Here is a 16,963-nt window from a genome sequence, read left to right as displayed (position 1 = left end):
AACTTTCAAAACTAACAAGTTTCATCTCCTTTTTAACAGCCTTTCATTTATCTATTTTCTTTGACAGATAGTTACTTTCAATATTTTGCTTTAAAATCGTTTTTATTTCAAAAAATAAACTTTTTTTAAAAAGTTTATTTATTTTGTGAGAAAGAGCAAGGACGAGGTAGGGGGCAGAGAGAGGGAGAAAAAGAAGAGACAGAATCATTCTCCAAGCAGGCTCTGCACTGCCAGCGCAGAGCTCCATCTTACAAGCTGTGAGATCATGACCTGACCCAAAAAGAGTTGGACTCTTAACCAACTGAACTACCCAGGAACCCCTCAACATTGTGCTCAAAAATCATAACTAGATCACTTAGTTCATTAGATAACATTTTCTACTTTGCATGTTATTGAATGCAGCTGTGTTGTTCAGCTTTCTGCCACTGCATAACAAGAATGTCCCTTCTTCCAGTTTTAATAAGCTATCTCTCACTTTCCTTTAAGTTGCCTCAAAGTCCAAAATTTTGCTAACAATCATTCAAGGCAGTTTATGTATTGTTATTGTTATTATTATCATTATTATTATTTTGTAATCTCTGTCCCCTACGTGGGGCTCAAACTCATGACACAGAGGTCAAGAGTTGCCTACTCCAACTGAGCCAGCCAGGCACTGCTCATTCAAGGCAATTTAGACTTTCACTAAGGCTCTCCTTAAAGTCGTTCCAATATCCATCCACTGTCTGGTAGCAAAATCACTCCTGCCTTTTAGATGCTTGTTATGGAAGCACAGCATTTCCAGACACCAGTATCTTATTAGTTAACTATTGCTGAACAGCATATTACCCCAAACTTAGAAGTTTAAAAGAACAGAGATTTATCTCCCAGCTTTTGTCAGTCAGGAAACTGGATGCAGTTAAACAAGGTGATTCTGGCTCACCTTTTCTCATGAGGTTTCAGTTATCTCATGGCTGGCTCAACAGAGGTAGGATCCTGTTCCGTGGTCACTCACTTGGCTCTTGGTGGGCCTCATCAGTTCCTCACCATGTGGACTTCTCTACAGGCTGCCTCAGTGTCCTCACTGATGTCAGCTGGATTCCCCCAAGGCAGGTGACCCAAGAGTGAGAGAGAACAAGAGAAAGCATCCAAGATGAAAATTATAGTCTTTTTTATGACATAATCTCAGAAGTGATACACCATCTTTTCTGATATATTCTATTTACTACCTATTTTTAATGTAGTCAAGTTGCTAATTTCAGGTAATAATTACTTATTACTATATATGAGCCACATGTATATATATTTTGATAATAGCCTTCTTAAAGTCAATATGTTTTTTAGCCTCACTTTTTTGGAGTAGCCTGAAGAAACTTCTCCCTTAAGCAGAACCTTCTTTTCCCTGGTGGTTTTTCCTGAAGCACTGTCTTCGTCTGAGCTGTTTCTGTTTTTGTTTTTTTTTTAAGATTTTATTTTTAAGTATTTTCTATATTCAACGTGGAGCTTGAACTCACAACCCTGAGATTGAGAGTCACATGCTCCACCAACTGAGCCAGCCAGGTGCCCCTGAGTTTCTTCTTAATCAAGTTTTATCCCTTCTGTGATCTTCAACTGAAAGGTTTTCCTTGGAACTGGAGCTGACTTCTGCTAGTGACTTAGCAAACTTGGCTTTTAAATGGACAATAATTGGGGCACCTGGGTGGCTTAGTCGGTTAAGCGTCCGACTTCGGCTCAGGTCATGATCTCATGGTTCGCGAGTTCAAGCCCCACGTCGGGCTCTGTGCTGACAGCTTGGAGCTTAGAGCCTGCTTCACATTCTGTGTCTCCCTCTCTCTCTGCCCCTTCCCTGCTCATGTTCTGTCTCAAAAATAAATAAACATTAAAAAAAATGTTTAAATGGGCAATAATTATTTCAAGCCCTAATTAACAAATAGTAGATAGTTAAGTTTGAAGGATTTCATAGCATAATTATGAAAAGATTGCTTCGTATCACCTATCAAATCAGCAAAAACAGAAATAGCACTACCACAAAACAAAACCTGAAAACATTTAAGAACAAAGTGGAGGAAAAGTTTGTTTTTCTTAAAAGAACCTTTAAGAATTAAAGGGTAAAGGAGGGCACCTGGGTGGCTCAGTTGGTCTAATGTCCGACTTTGGCTCAGGTCATGATCTCATGGCTTGTGAGTTCGAGCCCTGCATGGGGTTCTGTGCTGACAGCTGAGAGCCTGGAGCCTGCTTCAGATTATGTGTCTTGGTCTCTTTCTGCTCCTCCCCTGTTCATGCTCTGTCTCAATCTCTCAAAAACAAACATTAAAAAAAAAAAAAAAAGAATGGGGTAGAGGAAAACAGATCCTTCTATTGTAAAAGCATCCGAGTTCAATTTAGTTCACCTAAGTTTTACTGAGTATCTTCACTGATAAGAACTTTTAAGAATTCTTTAAAAAGAATGCTTAACCTGAGAAGATAATTACTTTGACTACATCGAGATTTGGTGACTTTTTTTAAAGAAATGCACACATATTTTAAAAAGCTGACTCTTGATATCTGCTCATCATTATCAGTTCCTTCTGGTTTCCATTTCACTTTTGTTCAATTTTTGGGGTTGGATTTATTTCATATTTATAGTTTGGAATGTTTTGGTATCTTTTAGTTTTAGGGTACTTACACAAAAGAATAAGAATTCTAAAGCTATTTTAGGTAAAAATAAATTGATTCATACTCTACTCATGTTCTGTGTTCCTCTTTGAGGATCTAGTTTTATTCTTTAGAGATTAACTTTAAGATCACTTTAAGCATAGTGGAGCACAGTTCCTTGGATCACAGGGATGATGATGATAATGTTGCTCTTAAGTCCCTAAGAAGAGGGGAAGATATACTTTTCCTCAGAAAATTTTAGAGAAGTTGGGGTGGTGGTGGCCTGTAGTAGAGCAAGGATTTTTCAGTTAATACTTCAGAACCTACTAGGCTAATACTGTCTATTGGTTGGCACTTCTGGCTGAAACAAGTCTATCTAGTTACTAGTTAAATGTTCTTCCTTTTGCAAATGTAACATAATTGTGTTTTCCCTTTTAGCATAATTCTCCGTCTAGTGATGATAGTTCAGACTACAGCCTCGATTCAGATGTTGAACATACAGAAAGTTCCCACAAAAAAAGAGCTGGTTTCTACAGGGATTATGACATTCCATTTTCTCAGGTATTGCCTTTTTAAAAATGTGGTCAAATATACATAACATAAAATTTACCATTTTAACCATTTTTCAGTATACAATCAGTAGCATTAAGTATATTCACAATGTTGTACAACCATCACCACTATCCATTTCCAGAACTTTTTCATCATCCCAAACAGAAGGTGTGTACCCAGTAAATGAGAACATCTCACTTCCCCCTTTCCTCTACTTTCTGTCTTTATGAATTTGCCTACTCCGTAGGCATATAGGTGCAGTCATACTGTATATGTCTTTTTGTGTCCAACTTCATTTATCATAATTTAAAAAAATTTTAATGTTTCTTTATTTTTGAGAGAGTGAGACAGAGCAGGAGTGGGGGAGGGCCAGAGAGAGGGAGACACAGAATCAGAAGCAAGCTCCAGGCTCTGAGCTGTCAGTACAGAGCCCGATGTGGGGCTCAAACCTCGAACTGTGAGAACATGACCTAAGCCGAAGTCGGACGCCCAACCGACTGAGCCACCCAGGCACCCCATCATAATTTTTTAAAGGTTCATCTAGCATGTATCAGAATTTCATTTTTTAAGGCTGGATAATATACCATTGTATGGATATATCATATCTTGTTTGCTCCTCTGTTGGTGGACACATGAATTTCTCCCACCTTTTGACTGTTGACTGTTGGACTGTATACCTGAGTGGGATTACTAGATCCTATAGTAATTCTATGTTTAATTTGCTGAGGAACCACCAAACTGTTTCCCAGAATGGCTGCACTGTTTAACATTTCCACCACAATGCATGGGATTTTCCAGTTTCTCCACATCCTTGCCAAACTCATTTTCTGGGTTTTCTGTTTTATTTTGTTTTGCTTTAGGTTTTCTTCTTCTCTTCTTCTTTTTTTTTTTTTTTTGTTGTTTGTTTGTTTTATAATAGCCATCTTAACACGTGTGAAGTGGCATTCTTTTTGTTGTTGTTGGTAGTTTTTACTTCTTCTTCTTTTTTTTTTTTAATTTACATCCAAATTAGCATATAGTGCAACAATGATTTCTGGAGTAGATTCCTTAGTGCCCCTTACCCATTTAGCCCATCGCCCCTCCCACAGCCCCTCCAGTAACCCTCTGTATGTTCTCCATATTTACAAGTCTCTTCTGTTTTGTCCCCCTCCCTGTTTTTATGTTCTTTTTGTTTCCCTTCCCTTATGTTCATCTGTTTTGTCTCTTAAAGTCCTCATATGAGTGAAGTCATATGATATTTGTCTTTCTCTGACTAATTTCACTTAGCATAATGCCCTACAGTTGCATCCACGTAGTTGCAAATGGCAAGATTTCATTCTTTTTCATTGCTGAGTAATACTCCATCATATATATATATATATATATACACACACACACACACACACACACACACACACACAGACACATTTTCTTTATCCATTCATCCATCGATGGACATTTGGGCTCTTTCCGTACTTTGGCTATTGTTGATAGTGCTGCTATAAACATTGGGGTGCATATGTCCCTTTGAAACAGCACACCTGTATCCCGTGGATAAATACCTGGTATTTATCCAATTGCTTTATCCAATTTATACAATTGCTGGGATGTAGGGTAGTTCTATTTTTAATTTCTTGAGGAACCTCCATACTGTTTTCCAGAGTGGCTGCACCAGTTTGCATTCCTACCAGTAGTGCAAAAGAGATCTTTGTCTGCATCCTTGCCAACATCTGTTGTTGCCTGAGTTGTTAATGTTAGCCATTCTGACAGGTGTGAGGTGGTATCTCATTGTGGTTTTGATTTGTATTTCCCTGATGATGAGTGATGTTGAGCATTTTTTCATGTGTCAGTTGGCCATCTGGATGTCTTCTTTGGAGAAGTGTCTATTCATGTCTTTTGCCCATTTCTTCACTGGATTCTTTGTTTTTTGGGTGTTGAGTTTGATAAGTTCTTTACAGAACCTGGATACTAACCCTTTACCTGATATGTCATTTGCAAATATCTTCTCCCATTCCTTTGGTTGCCTTTTAGTTTTGCTGATTGTTTCCTTCGCTGTGCAGAAGTTTTTATTTTGATGAGGTCCCAGTAGTTCATTTTTGCTTTTGTTTCCCTTGCCTCCAGAGACGTGTTGAGTAAGAAGTTGCTGCAGTCAAGATCAAAGAGGTTTTTGCCTGTGTTCTCTTAGAGGATTTTGATGGCTTCCTGTCTTACATTTAGGTCTTTCATCCATTTTGAGTTTATTTTTGCGTATGGTGTAAGAAAGTTGTTCAGGTTCATTCTTCTGCATGTTGCTGTCCAGTTTTCCCAGCACCACTTGCTGAAGAGACTGTCTTTATTCCATTGGATATTCTTTCCTGCTTTGTCAAAGATTAGTTGACCATACGTTTGTGGGTCCATTTCTGGGTTCTCTATTCTGTTCCATTGATCTCAGTGTCTGTTCTTATGCCTGTACCATACTGTCTTGATGATTACAGCTTTGTAGTATAGCTTCAAGTTTGGGATTGTGATGCCTCCTGCTTTGGTTTTCTTTTTCAAGATTGCTTTGGCTATTCAGGGTCTTTTCTGGTTCCATACAAATTTTAGGATTATTTGTTCTAGCTCTGTGAAGAATGCTGGTGTTATTTTGATAGCGATTGCATTGAATATGTAGATGGCTTTGGGTAGTATTGACATTTTAACAATATTTGTTCTTCCTTGAAGTGGCATTCTTATTGTGGTTTTGAGGTATTGCCTTTAAGGAGAGAAATGCAATTTTCAGTTTTATTCTTTGATTTCTGATATTTTGAAAAAATATTTTATATTTTCAGTATGGAAAAAGAGACATGTATACACATGCTGCAGATATTATTTTATTTTATTTTCTGATTATATTTAAATCCAAGCTAGTTAACTAACATATAGTGTAGTAATGGTTTCAGGAGTAGAATTTAGTGGCTTATCACTTACACGTAACACCCAGTGGTCATCCCAACAAATGCCCTCCTTGATGTCCATCACTCATATTTAGCCTGTCCCCCCACCCAACACCCCTCCAGCAACTGTCAGTTCTCTGTATAAGAGTCCCTTATGGTTTGCCTCCTCTGTTTTTATTTTTTCTTCCCTTCCCCTATGTTCATCTGTTTTGTTTTTTAAATTCCTTATATGAATGAAATCATATATTTATCTTTCTCTGACTTATTTTGCGTAGCATAATACACTCTAGTTCCATCCGCATTGTTCCAAATAGCAAGATTTCATTCTTTTTGATGGTTGAGTAATATTCCATTGTATGTATATACCACATCTTCTTTATCCATTTATCATTCAATGGATATTTGGGCTCTTTCCATAATTTGGCGATTGTCAATAGCACTGCTATAAACATTGGGGTGCATGTGCCCTTTGGAATCAGCATTTTTGTATCCTTTGGATAAATACCTAGTAGTGCAATTGTTGGGTCATAGGGAAGCCCTATTTTAAATTTTTTGACTAACCTCCATACTGTTCTCCAGAGTGGCTGCACCAGTTTACATTCCCACCAGCAGTGCAAAAGAGATCCTCTTTCTCCACATCCTTGCCAACATCTGTTGTTTCCTGAGTTGTTCATTTTAGCCATTCTGACAGGTATGAGGTGATATTTCATTATCGTTTTGATTTGTATTTCCTTGATGGTGAGTGATGTTGAGCATCTTTTTATGTGTCTATTAGCCATCTGGATGTCTTCTTTTGAAAAGTGTCTGTTCAAGTCTTTTGTCCATTTCTTCCCCGGATTATTTGTTTTTTGGGTTTTGAGTTTGATAAGTTCTTTATAGATTTTGGATACTAAGCCTTTATTGTATATGTCATTCGCAAATATCTTCTCCCATTCCGTCAGTTGCCTTTTAGTTTTGTTGGTTGTTTCCTTCACTCTGCAGATTTTTTATCTTGATGAAGTCCCAATAGTTCATTTTTGCTTTTGTTTACCTTGCCTCCAGAGACATGTCAAGTAAGAAATTGCTGCGGCCAAGATCAAAGAGGTAGCTGCCTATTTTGTCTTCTAGGGTTTTGATGGTTTCCTGTCTACATTTAGGTCTTTCATCCATTTTGAATATTTTTGTGTATAGTGTAAGAAAGTGGTCCAGGTTCATTCTTCTGCATGTCGCTGTCCAGTTTTCCCAGCACCATTTGCTGAAGAGCCTGTTTTTCATTGGATATTCTTTCCTGCTTTGTCGAAGATTAGTTGGCCATACATTAGTGGGTCCACTTCTGGATTGTCTGTTCTGTTCTATTGATCTATGTGTCTGTTTTTGTGCCAGTACCATACTGTTTTGATGATTACAACTTTGTAATATAGCTTAAAGTTCAGAATGTGATGCCTCCAGCTTTGGTTTCCTTTTTCAACATTATTTTGGCTGTTCAGGGTCTTTTCTGGTTCCATACAAATTTTAGAATTGTATGTTCTAGCTCTGTGAGGAACGTTGGTGTTATTTTGATAGGGATTGTATTGAATATGTAGATTGGTTTGGGTAGTATTGACATTGTAACAGTATTTGTTCTTCTAATCCATGAGCATAGAATGTTTTTCTATTTTTCTGTCTTCAATTTCTTTCATAAGCTTTTTATAGTTTTCCATAAACAGATCTTTTACCTCTTCAGTTAGGTTTATTCCTAGGTATTTTGTGGGTTTTGGTGCAATTGTAAATGGGATAGATTCCTTGATTTCTCTTTCTGCTGATTCATTCTTTGTGTATAGAAATGCAACCAATTTCTGTACGCTGACTTTATATCCTGCGATTTTGCTGAATTCACGTATCAGTTCTAGCAGTTTTTGGTGGAGTCTTTTAGGTTTTCCACATACAGTATCATGTTGTGTCAAAGAGTGAAAGTTTGATTTCTTACTTGCCAATTTGGATGTCTTTTATTTCTTTTTGTTGTCTGATTGTTGAGGCTAGGACAACACTATCTTGTATAACAGTGGTGAGAGTGGACATCCCTGTCGTGTTCCTGACTTAAGGAGGAAAGCTCTGTTTTTCCCCATTGAGGATGATATTAGCTGTGGGTCTTTTGGATATGGCCTTTATGATCTAGAGGTGTGTTCCCTCTGTCCCTACTTTCTTGAGGGTTTTTATCAAGAAAGGATGCTGTATTTTGTCAAATGCTTTTTCTGCATCTACTGAGAGGATCATGTGGTTCTTACTCTTTCTTTTATTAATGTGATTTATCACATTGATTGATTTGCAGATATTGAACCAGCCCTGCATCCCAGGAATAAATCCCACTTAATTGTGGTAAATAATTCTTTTAGTGTATTGTTGGATTAGGTTTGCTAGTATCTTGTTGAGAATTTTTACATACATGTTCATCAGGGAAATTGGTCTGTAGTTCTTCTTTTTAGTGGGGTCTTTGTCTGGTTTTGGAATCAAATAGATTCCATAGAATGAGTTTGCAAGTTTTCCTTCCATTTCTTTTTTTGGAACAACTGCAAAAGAATAGATATTAACTCTCAGATGTTTGGTAGAATTTCCCTGGAAAGCCATGGCCTTGAACTCTTGTTTCTTGGGAGAATTTTGATTACCGATTCAATTTCTTTACTGGTTATGAGTCTGTTTAAGTTTTCTGTTTCTTCCTGTTTCAGTTTTCATAGTTTATATGTTTCTAGAAATTTGTCCATTTCTTCCAGATTGCCCAATTCATTGGCATATAATTGGTTATAATATTCTCTTATTTTTATTTGTATTTCTGCAGTGTTGGTTTTGATCTCTCCTTTTTCATTCTTGATTTTATGTATTTGGGTCCTTTCCTTTTTCTTTTAGATATATCTGGCTAGGGGTTTATCAGTTTTTGTTAATTCTTTCAAAGAACCAGCTCCTGATTTCATTTATCTGTTCTACTGTTTTGTTTTTTTTTTTAATGTTTATTTATTTTTGACAGAGAGAGAGAGACAGGGTATGAGCAGGGGAGGGGCAGAGAGAGAGGGAGACACAGAATCGAAAGCAGGCTCCAGGCTCTGAGCTGCCAGCACAGAGCCCGATGCAGGGCTCGAACTCACAGACTGCGAGATCATGACCTGAGCCAAAGTCGGACGCTCAACCAACTGAGCCACCCAGGTGCCCCTGTTTTTTTTTTTTTTTTTTTTTTTAATTTCAATATCATTGTTTTCTGCTCTAACCTTTATTATTTCCCTTCTTTTGCTGGTTTGGGGCTTTATTTCCTATTATTTTTCCACCTCCTTTAGGTGTAAGGTTACGTTGTGTATTCGAGACATTTCATCCTTCTTTAGGAAGGCCTGGATTGCTATATACTTCCTTCTTATGACCTCCTTTGCTGCATCCCAGAGGTTTTGGACTATCATGTATTCATTTTCATTGACTTCTATGTACTCTTTAATTTCCTCTTTAATTTCTTGGTTAACCCACTCATTCTTTAGTAGGATGATCTTTAGTTTCCAAGTATTTGTGGTATTTCCAAATTTTTTCTTGTGGTTGATTTCAAGTTTCATAGTGTTGTAGTCTGAAAATATGCATGGCACAATATTAATCTTTTTGCACTTGTTGAGGGCTGATTTGTGACCCAGTATGTGATCTGTTGGAGAATGTTCCATGTGCACTCAAGAAGAATGTGTGTTCTGCTGCTTTAGGATGAAATGTTCTGAATGTATCTGTTAAGTCCACCTGGTCCAGTGTATCATTCAGAGCTATAGTTTCCATGTTGATTTTCTGCTTAGATGATCTGTCCATTGTTGTAAGTGGGGTGTTAAAGTCCTCTACCATAATGGTATTATTATCAGTGTGTTTCTTTATGTTTGTGACTAATTGATTAGTATATTGGGTTGTTCGAGTTGGGGGCATAAGTATTTACAATTGTTAGATTTTCTTGGTGAATAAACCCCTTAGTTACAATATAGTGCCCTTCTTCATCTCTTGTTACAGTTTTTGTTTTAAAGTCTAGGTTGTTATGGTGCCTGGGTAGCTCAGTTGGTTAAGCGTTGGACTTTGGCTCAGGTCATGATCTTGTGATTTGTGGGTTCAAGCCCTGCATCGGGCTCTGTGCTGACAGCTCGGAGCCTGGAGCCTGTTCCAGATTCTGTGTCTCCCTCTCTCTCTCTGCCCCTCCCCTGCTTGTGCTCTGTCTCTCTCTCTCAAAAATAAATAAACATTAAAAAAAATTTTTTTTAATAAATAAATAAATAAATAAATAAATAAATAAAGTCTAGGTATCTGTTAGAAGTACGGCTACTCCAGCTTTCTTTTGAAGTCCATTAGCATGATAGATGGTTCTCCATCCCCTTACTTGCAATCTGCAGATGTCTTTGGGTCTAAAGTGAACCTCTTGTAGGCCTATGCCACAAATTTCAAGTCTTTGAAAATCATACAGCATATATTTGTTTGCTACCACTGTCATAACAAAATATCCCAGACTAGTGGTTTAAATATTAGAAGTTTATTTTCTAGTAATCTGGAGGCTAGAAGTGCCAGAGCAAGGTGTCAGCAGGGTTGGTTTTCTCTGAGGACCATAAGAGACAGATCAGTTTAGCCTCTCTTCCTTGCTTATTGATGGCTACCTTCTTGCTGTCGTGCATGGTCATTCTGCTGTGCATGTACACCCCTCTTGTCTCTGTGTGTCCAAATTTCCTCTTCTAAGGACACCAGTAAGATTGGATCAGGGCCACCCTAGCAACTTCATTTTAACTTCATCACCTCTTTCAATGCCCTGTCTTCAAATACACTCACATTCTGAGGTATTGGGGGTTAGAGCTTTCACATACAAATTTTGTGACATCTACCTCTTTAAGTGCAAAAATTATTTGAAGTGTTTTAAATAGAAAAAAATTTAAACAATAGGATATACTTTATATTTTTCTTAGGCATGTTGTGTTATCTGAACAAAGTCTTCAGTATAAATCGTATTTTATGCTAGAAAAATCACGATGCTCTCAGGAACACTGGGGAGTATTCAGATCATTGTGTACCTATCTGAAAAATCCTAGACTTTCTGAGTTCTGGTTTCTGCTGGTCTGTTACAAGAAATTAGGAACACCATATTAGGAAAAAGAATACAGCTCTGTAGACAGAGCTCTGTAGACAGAGCTATATTCTTTTTCCTAATTTGGTGTTCCTAATTTCTTATAAGCTTAGAAAAAAAAATACTATGTTAGAGTTCTTTCTATTGCCTTTCATTATTCTGTTGCCTTCTTTATAGTTGAGGTTGCTCAATAACTATTGAATAAATGATGCTTATTATAATATCTTTTAAAATTTAAAAAGGATTATACTCTAGTTAATAATTTTATCTAGTTAGGTCAATATATCTGTATATTCAGTGTGTCTATTGATTTTGGAGTAAATGGAGCTGCCATTTCTCAGAATATTTTAATAGCTAGAATTATTTTTGTGCCTAATGACAAAGGTTTTAAATCCATTTAATATATCAAACACTGATGTGATACCTAAATTTAATCATTTGCAGTTAGATTTATTTTTTGGAAATATTCAACAGTTGGGGCGCCTGGGTAGCTCAGTTGGTTAAGCGTCCAACTTCAGCTCAGGTCTTGATCTCAGTTTGTGAGTTTGAGCCCCACGTCAGGCTCTGTGCTGACAGCTCAAAGCCTGGAGCCTGCTTCTGTGTCCCTCTGTCTCTGCCCATCCCCCGCTTATGCTCTGTGTCTCTGTCTCTCTCAAAAATAAATAAACATTTAAAAAAATTAAAAAAAAAATACTCAACAGTTTTGTTGGTTGTTTGCTATGTAGAAACTTTGTATTTTGATGTGGTCCCAGTAGTTTATTTTTGCTTTTGTTTCCCTTGCCTCAGGAGACAGATCTAGAAAGATGTTATGGCTAATGTCAGAGAAATTACTGCTATGCTCTCTTCTAGGATTTTTATGGTTTTAGGTTTCACATTTAGGTCTTTAATCCATTTTGAGTTTGTTAAGTATGGTGTAAGGAAGTGGTCCAATTTCATTCTTTGGCATGTAGCTCTCCGGTTTTCCCAACACCATTTGTTGAAGAGACTTTATCCTATTGAATATTCTTGCCTCCTTTGTTGAAGATTAATTGATCATATAATTGTGGGGTTATTTCTGGGCTTTCTGTTTTGTTTATTGATCTATGTGTCTATATTTGTGCTGGTTCCATACTGTTTTGATTACTACAGCTTTCTTAGTAATATAAGCTGAAGTCTAGAATTGTGATCCCTCCAGTTTTGTTTTTCTTTTTTCAAAATTATTTTTCAGAGAGAGAGAGAGAAAGAGTGGGAGAGGGACAGAGGAGGAGGGAGAGAATTTCAAACAGGCTTCATCCTCAGTGCGGAGCCTGACACTGGGCTTGATCCCACGACCCTGGGATCATGACCAGAGCCAAAGAGTTGCTCACTCAACTGACTGAGCCACCCAGGCACCCCTCCAGTTTTGTTTTTCTTTTTCAAGATTTCTTTGGCCTATTTGAGTTCTTTGTGGTTCCATACAGATTTTAGGATTGTTTGTTCTAGTTCTGTAAAAAATGCTGTTGGTATTTTGATAGGGATTGTATTAAGTGTGTAGGTTGCCTTGGGTAATATAGACATTTTAACAATATTTGTTCTTCCAGTCCATGAGCATGGAATGTCTTTCCATTTGCTTGTGTCATCTTCAGTTTCTTTTATCAGTGTTTTATAGTTTTCAGAGTACAGATCTTTCACCCCTTTGGTTAAGTTTATTCCTAGATATTTTATTATTTTTGGTGCAACTGTAAATGGGATTGTTTTCTTAATTTCTCTTTCTGCTGCTTCATTAGTGTATAGAAATGCAACGCTTTTTGTACACTGATTTTGTATCCATGACCTTACTGAATTCACTTATCAGTTCTAGTAGTTTTTTAGTGGTCTTTAGGGTTTTCTATATAGTATTGTGTCATATGCAAATAGTGAATGTTTTACTCCTTCCCTACGAATTTAGATACCTTTTATTCCTTTCTCTTGTCTGATTGCTGTGGCTAGGACTTCCAGTGCTATGTTGAATAAAAGAGATGAGAGTGGATATCCTTGTCTTGTTCCTGACCTTAGCAGAAAAGCTCTGTTTTTCCCCATTGAATATGTTCGCTATGGGGTTTTCATATAAGTACTTTATTATGTTGAGGTATGTTCCTTGTAAACCTGCTTTGTTGAGGAATTTTTTCGTGAATGGATATTGTATTTATGTCAAATGCTTTTCCTGCATCTATTGAAATGATCATATTTTTTTCCTTTCTCTTACTGATGTGATGTATCATGTTGATTGATTTATGAATATTGAACTACCATTGCATCCTAAGAATAAATCCCTCTTGAATGTGATGAATGATTTTTTTAACATATTGTTGAATTCAGTTTGCTAAGATTTTATTGAGGATTTTTGCATCTGTGTTTATCAGAGATACCTGTGGTTCTCTTTTGGTTGTGTCTTTATCTGGTTTTAGAAGCAGGGTAATGCTGGCCTCATACAATGAATTTGGAAGTTTTCTTTCCTCTTTTGTTTTTTGGAGATGTTTGAGAGGAGTAGGTATTAACTCTAATTTATTTTATTTTATTAATTTTAATTTTATTTTTTTAATTTATATCCAAGTTAGTTAGCATATAGTGCAACAATGATTTCAGGAGTAGATTCCTTAATGCCCTTTACCCATTTAGCCCATCCCCCCTCCCACAAACAGTAACCCTCTGTTTGTTCTCCATATTTAAGAGTCTCCTGGGGCGCCTGGGTGGCTCAGTCGGTTGGGCGTCCGACTTCGGCTCAGGTCACGATCTCACGGTCCATGAGTTCGAGCCCCGCGTCGGGCTCTGGGCTGATGGCTCAGAGCCTGGAGCATGCTTCCGATTCTGTGTCTCCCTCTCTCTCTGCCCCTCCCCCGTTCATGCTCTGTCTCTCTCTGTCTCAAAAATAAATAAACGTTAAAAAAAATTAAAAAAAAAAAAAAAAAAAAAAAAGAGTCTCTTATGTTTTGTCCCCCTGTTTTTATATTATTTTTGCTTCCCTTCCTTTGTGTTTATCTGTTCTGTGTCTTAAATTTTTTTTTATGTTTATTTATTTTTGAAGGAGACAGAGACAGAACATGAGGGGGGAGGGGCAGAGAGAGAGGGAGACACAGAATCTGAAGCAGGCTCCAGGCTCTGAGCTGTCAGCCCAGAGCCCGACACGCGGCTCAAACCCATAAACCACGAGATCATGACCTGAGCCGAAGTCAGAGGCCCAGTCGACTGAGCCACCCAGGGGCCCCTGTTCTGTGTCTTAAAGTCCTCATATGAGTGAAGTCATATGATAATTGTCTTTCTCTGACTGACTAATTTCGCTTAGCATAATACCCTCTAGTTCCATCCACATAGTTGCAAATGGCAAGATTTCATTTTTTCTGATTGCCGAGTAATACTCCATTGTATATATATACCACATCTTCTTTAGCCATTCATCCATCGATGGACATTTGGGCTCTTTCCATACTTTGGCTGTTGTGTTAACTCTTCCTTAAATGTTTGGTAGAATTCACCTGTGAATCCATCTGGGCCCTGGACTTTTGTTTATTGGGAGTTTTTTGATTACTGAATCAATTTCATTGCTAATAATCTGTCTGTCCCAATTTTCTGTTTCCTCCTGATTGTTTTGTTAGGTTCTATGTTTCCAGGAGTTTATCCATTTCTTCTAGGTTGTCTAGTTTGTTGATGTATTTTTCACAATATTCTCTTACAGTCGTTTGTGTTTCTGTGGTGTTGGTTGTTATTTCTCCTCTTCTGTTTCTGATTTTGTTTATGAGAGTCCTCTTTTTTTTTTTTTTTTTTTAAATGAGTGACCAGAGATTTAATCAATTTTGTTAGCTTTTCAAAGAACCAGCTCCTGGTTTCATTGATATGTTGTTTTTTAGTTTCTATATCACTTATTCCCTTATCTTTATTATTTCCTTCTTTCTGCTGGTTTTAGATTTTATTTGTTCTTCCTTTTCTAATTTCTTGAGGCGTAAGGTTAGGTTATTGAGATTTTTCTTGCTTCTTGAGGTAAGCCTGTATTGCTGTAAACTTCCCTCTTAGAACCACTTTTGCTGCCTCCCAAAGATTTTGGAGTATTGTGTTTTCATTTTCAATTGTCTCTATGTTTTTTTTTTTATTATTATTTCTTTGATTTCTTGGTTAACCTGTTCATTGTTTAGTAGCAGGTTATTTAACCTCTAGGTATTTGTGATCTTTCCAGAGGTTTTCTTGTGATTGATTTCTAGTTTCATTGTCTTGTGGTCAGAAAAGACACATTGATCTTTTTTAATTTGTTGAGATTTGTTTTGTGGCTTATATGTGATCTATTCTGGAGAGTGCTCTGTGTGCACTTAAAAAGAATGTATATTCTGTTTCAGGATAAAATGTTCTGAATATATCTATGAAATCCATTTGGTCTGGTATGTCATAGAATCACATTTTTTAATAAAAAGAAAAATAGGCACTACTCAACTAAAAATTAATCTTCAACTTAATCTAAACAATTATTTTATTTTCATAGTACTTTTATAAAAAATTTGAGAAACACTGCCCTTTGGCTGCAATTTTTTTTTTTTTTTAATTTTTTTTTTTTAACATTTATATACTTTTGAGACAGAGAGAGACAGAGCATGAACAGGGGAGGGGCAGAGAGAGGGAGACACAGAATCTGAAACAGGCTTCAGGCTCTGAGCTGTCAGCACAGAGCCCGACTCGGGGCTCGAATTCACGGACCATGAGATCATGACCTGAGCCGAAGTCGGACGCTTAACCGACCGAGCCACCCAGGCGCCCCTTGGCTGCAATTCTTAATCCCCTTCTGAATTTCTGAAGTGCTAAATGAGACCAGTTTATAAATTTTTTATAAATTTTAAAAATACTACTTGAAACAAATCAGAAATCTAATACAGTGTCTTCAAAATTTAAAATTGATGAGCCAATTGATTTGATATTTTTACTTAACTATTTTTTTTTCTATTTTATAATTACTGAAGAGATCTTAATATTTCTCTACGTTTTATTAAAAACACATACTCTCATGTTGGTAATCTGCCAGGGTAGGCAGTATTTTTGCATTATATTTTAAATGTGCTAAGCTGGAGATGAATCATGGCCTCGGTTTTTGCTAGATCCTCAAATTGCAATTACGTGCATCTTTTCTTCCTTTCTTTTAAAAGATTGACAGAAGATATGATAGAACTAATAAAAAGTATTTTAGTGAATAGAGGTAGAATTGAATACTACCATTAAATAAAACTATAGGACTAAAATGTATTCTTATTTTTCATATGCTTTTAGTAAAATAAATTACTAATAAAATTAATCATGTATAGTATAGTAAATAGTTTCCAACAGCAGTTTATTCACTAGATGTTTTTAAGTTTTAGAGAAATCCTTGTTAGGCCTCAGAAATAAGAATATTCTTTTTCTAAAATTTCCACACACAGATTTTTTGTTAAGTATAAGATGCTTAAACTTGTCATTTGGGACAATGTTAGGAGAATATATATTTTCTCCCACCTCAAGCTATTTTACTATATTTTCCTTATTTTCTTTTTTTTTGAGTTCATTTATTCTGAAAGAGAGAGGAGAACACATGTGAGCAGGGGAGGGGCAGAGAGAGAGAGGGAGAGATAGAATCCCAAGCAGGCTCCACACTGCCAGTGCAGAGCCTGACACAGGACTCTATCCCACAAACCGTGAGATGATGACCTGACCGAAAATCGAGAGTCAGACACTCAACCTATTAAGCCACCCAGGTACCCATATATTTTCCAAAAGATGTTTTCAACTTTTTAGAGAAGGAATTCATGTATAATGGTGTGGATTTTTAAGTATACTTTTGTGTACAAATACTGAGACACCGGACATGGAAAACAAAAAGGGAACAAAACACACT

At 36.8% G+C, this 16,963-nt stretch overlaps 1 protein-coding gene across 2 annotated transcripts in view; it reads left to right on the top strand.

Moving 5' to 3' along the window:
• Positions 1 to 16,963, top strand: part of ZC3H6 (zinc finger CCCH-type containing 6) — a 69,639-nt gene that overhangs the window by 29,029 nt on the left and 23,647 nt on the right. For both annotated transcript variants that reach the window (XM_042981997.1, XM_042981996.1), the window contains exon 3: positions 3,049 to 3,171. In XM_042981997.1, the coding sequence (XP_042837931.1) occupies positions 3,049 to 3,171 (123 nt within the window). The remainder of the gene's footprint in view (positions 1 to 3,048; positions 3,172 to 16,963) is intronic.

This window comes from Panthera tigris, chromosome A3, assembly GCF_018350195.1.
Source record: "Panthera tigris isolate Pti1 chromosome A3, P.tigris_Pti1_mat1.1, whole genome shotgun sequence".
Taxonomy (NCBI): domain Eukaryota; kingdom Metazoa; phylum Chordata; class Mammalia; order Carnivora; family Felidae; genus Panthera; species Panthera tigris.
The sequence above is the reverse complement of the archived record's forward strand: the minus strand, read 5'-3'. Positions and strand labels throughout refer to the sequence as shown.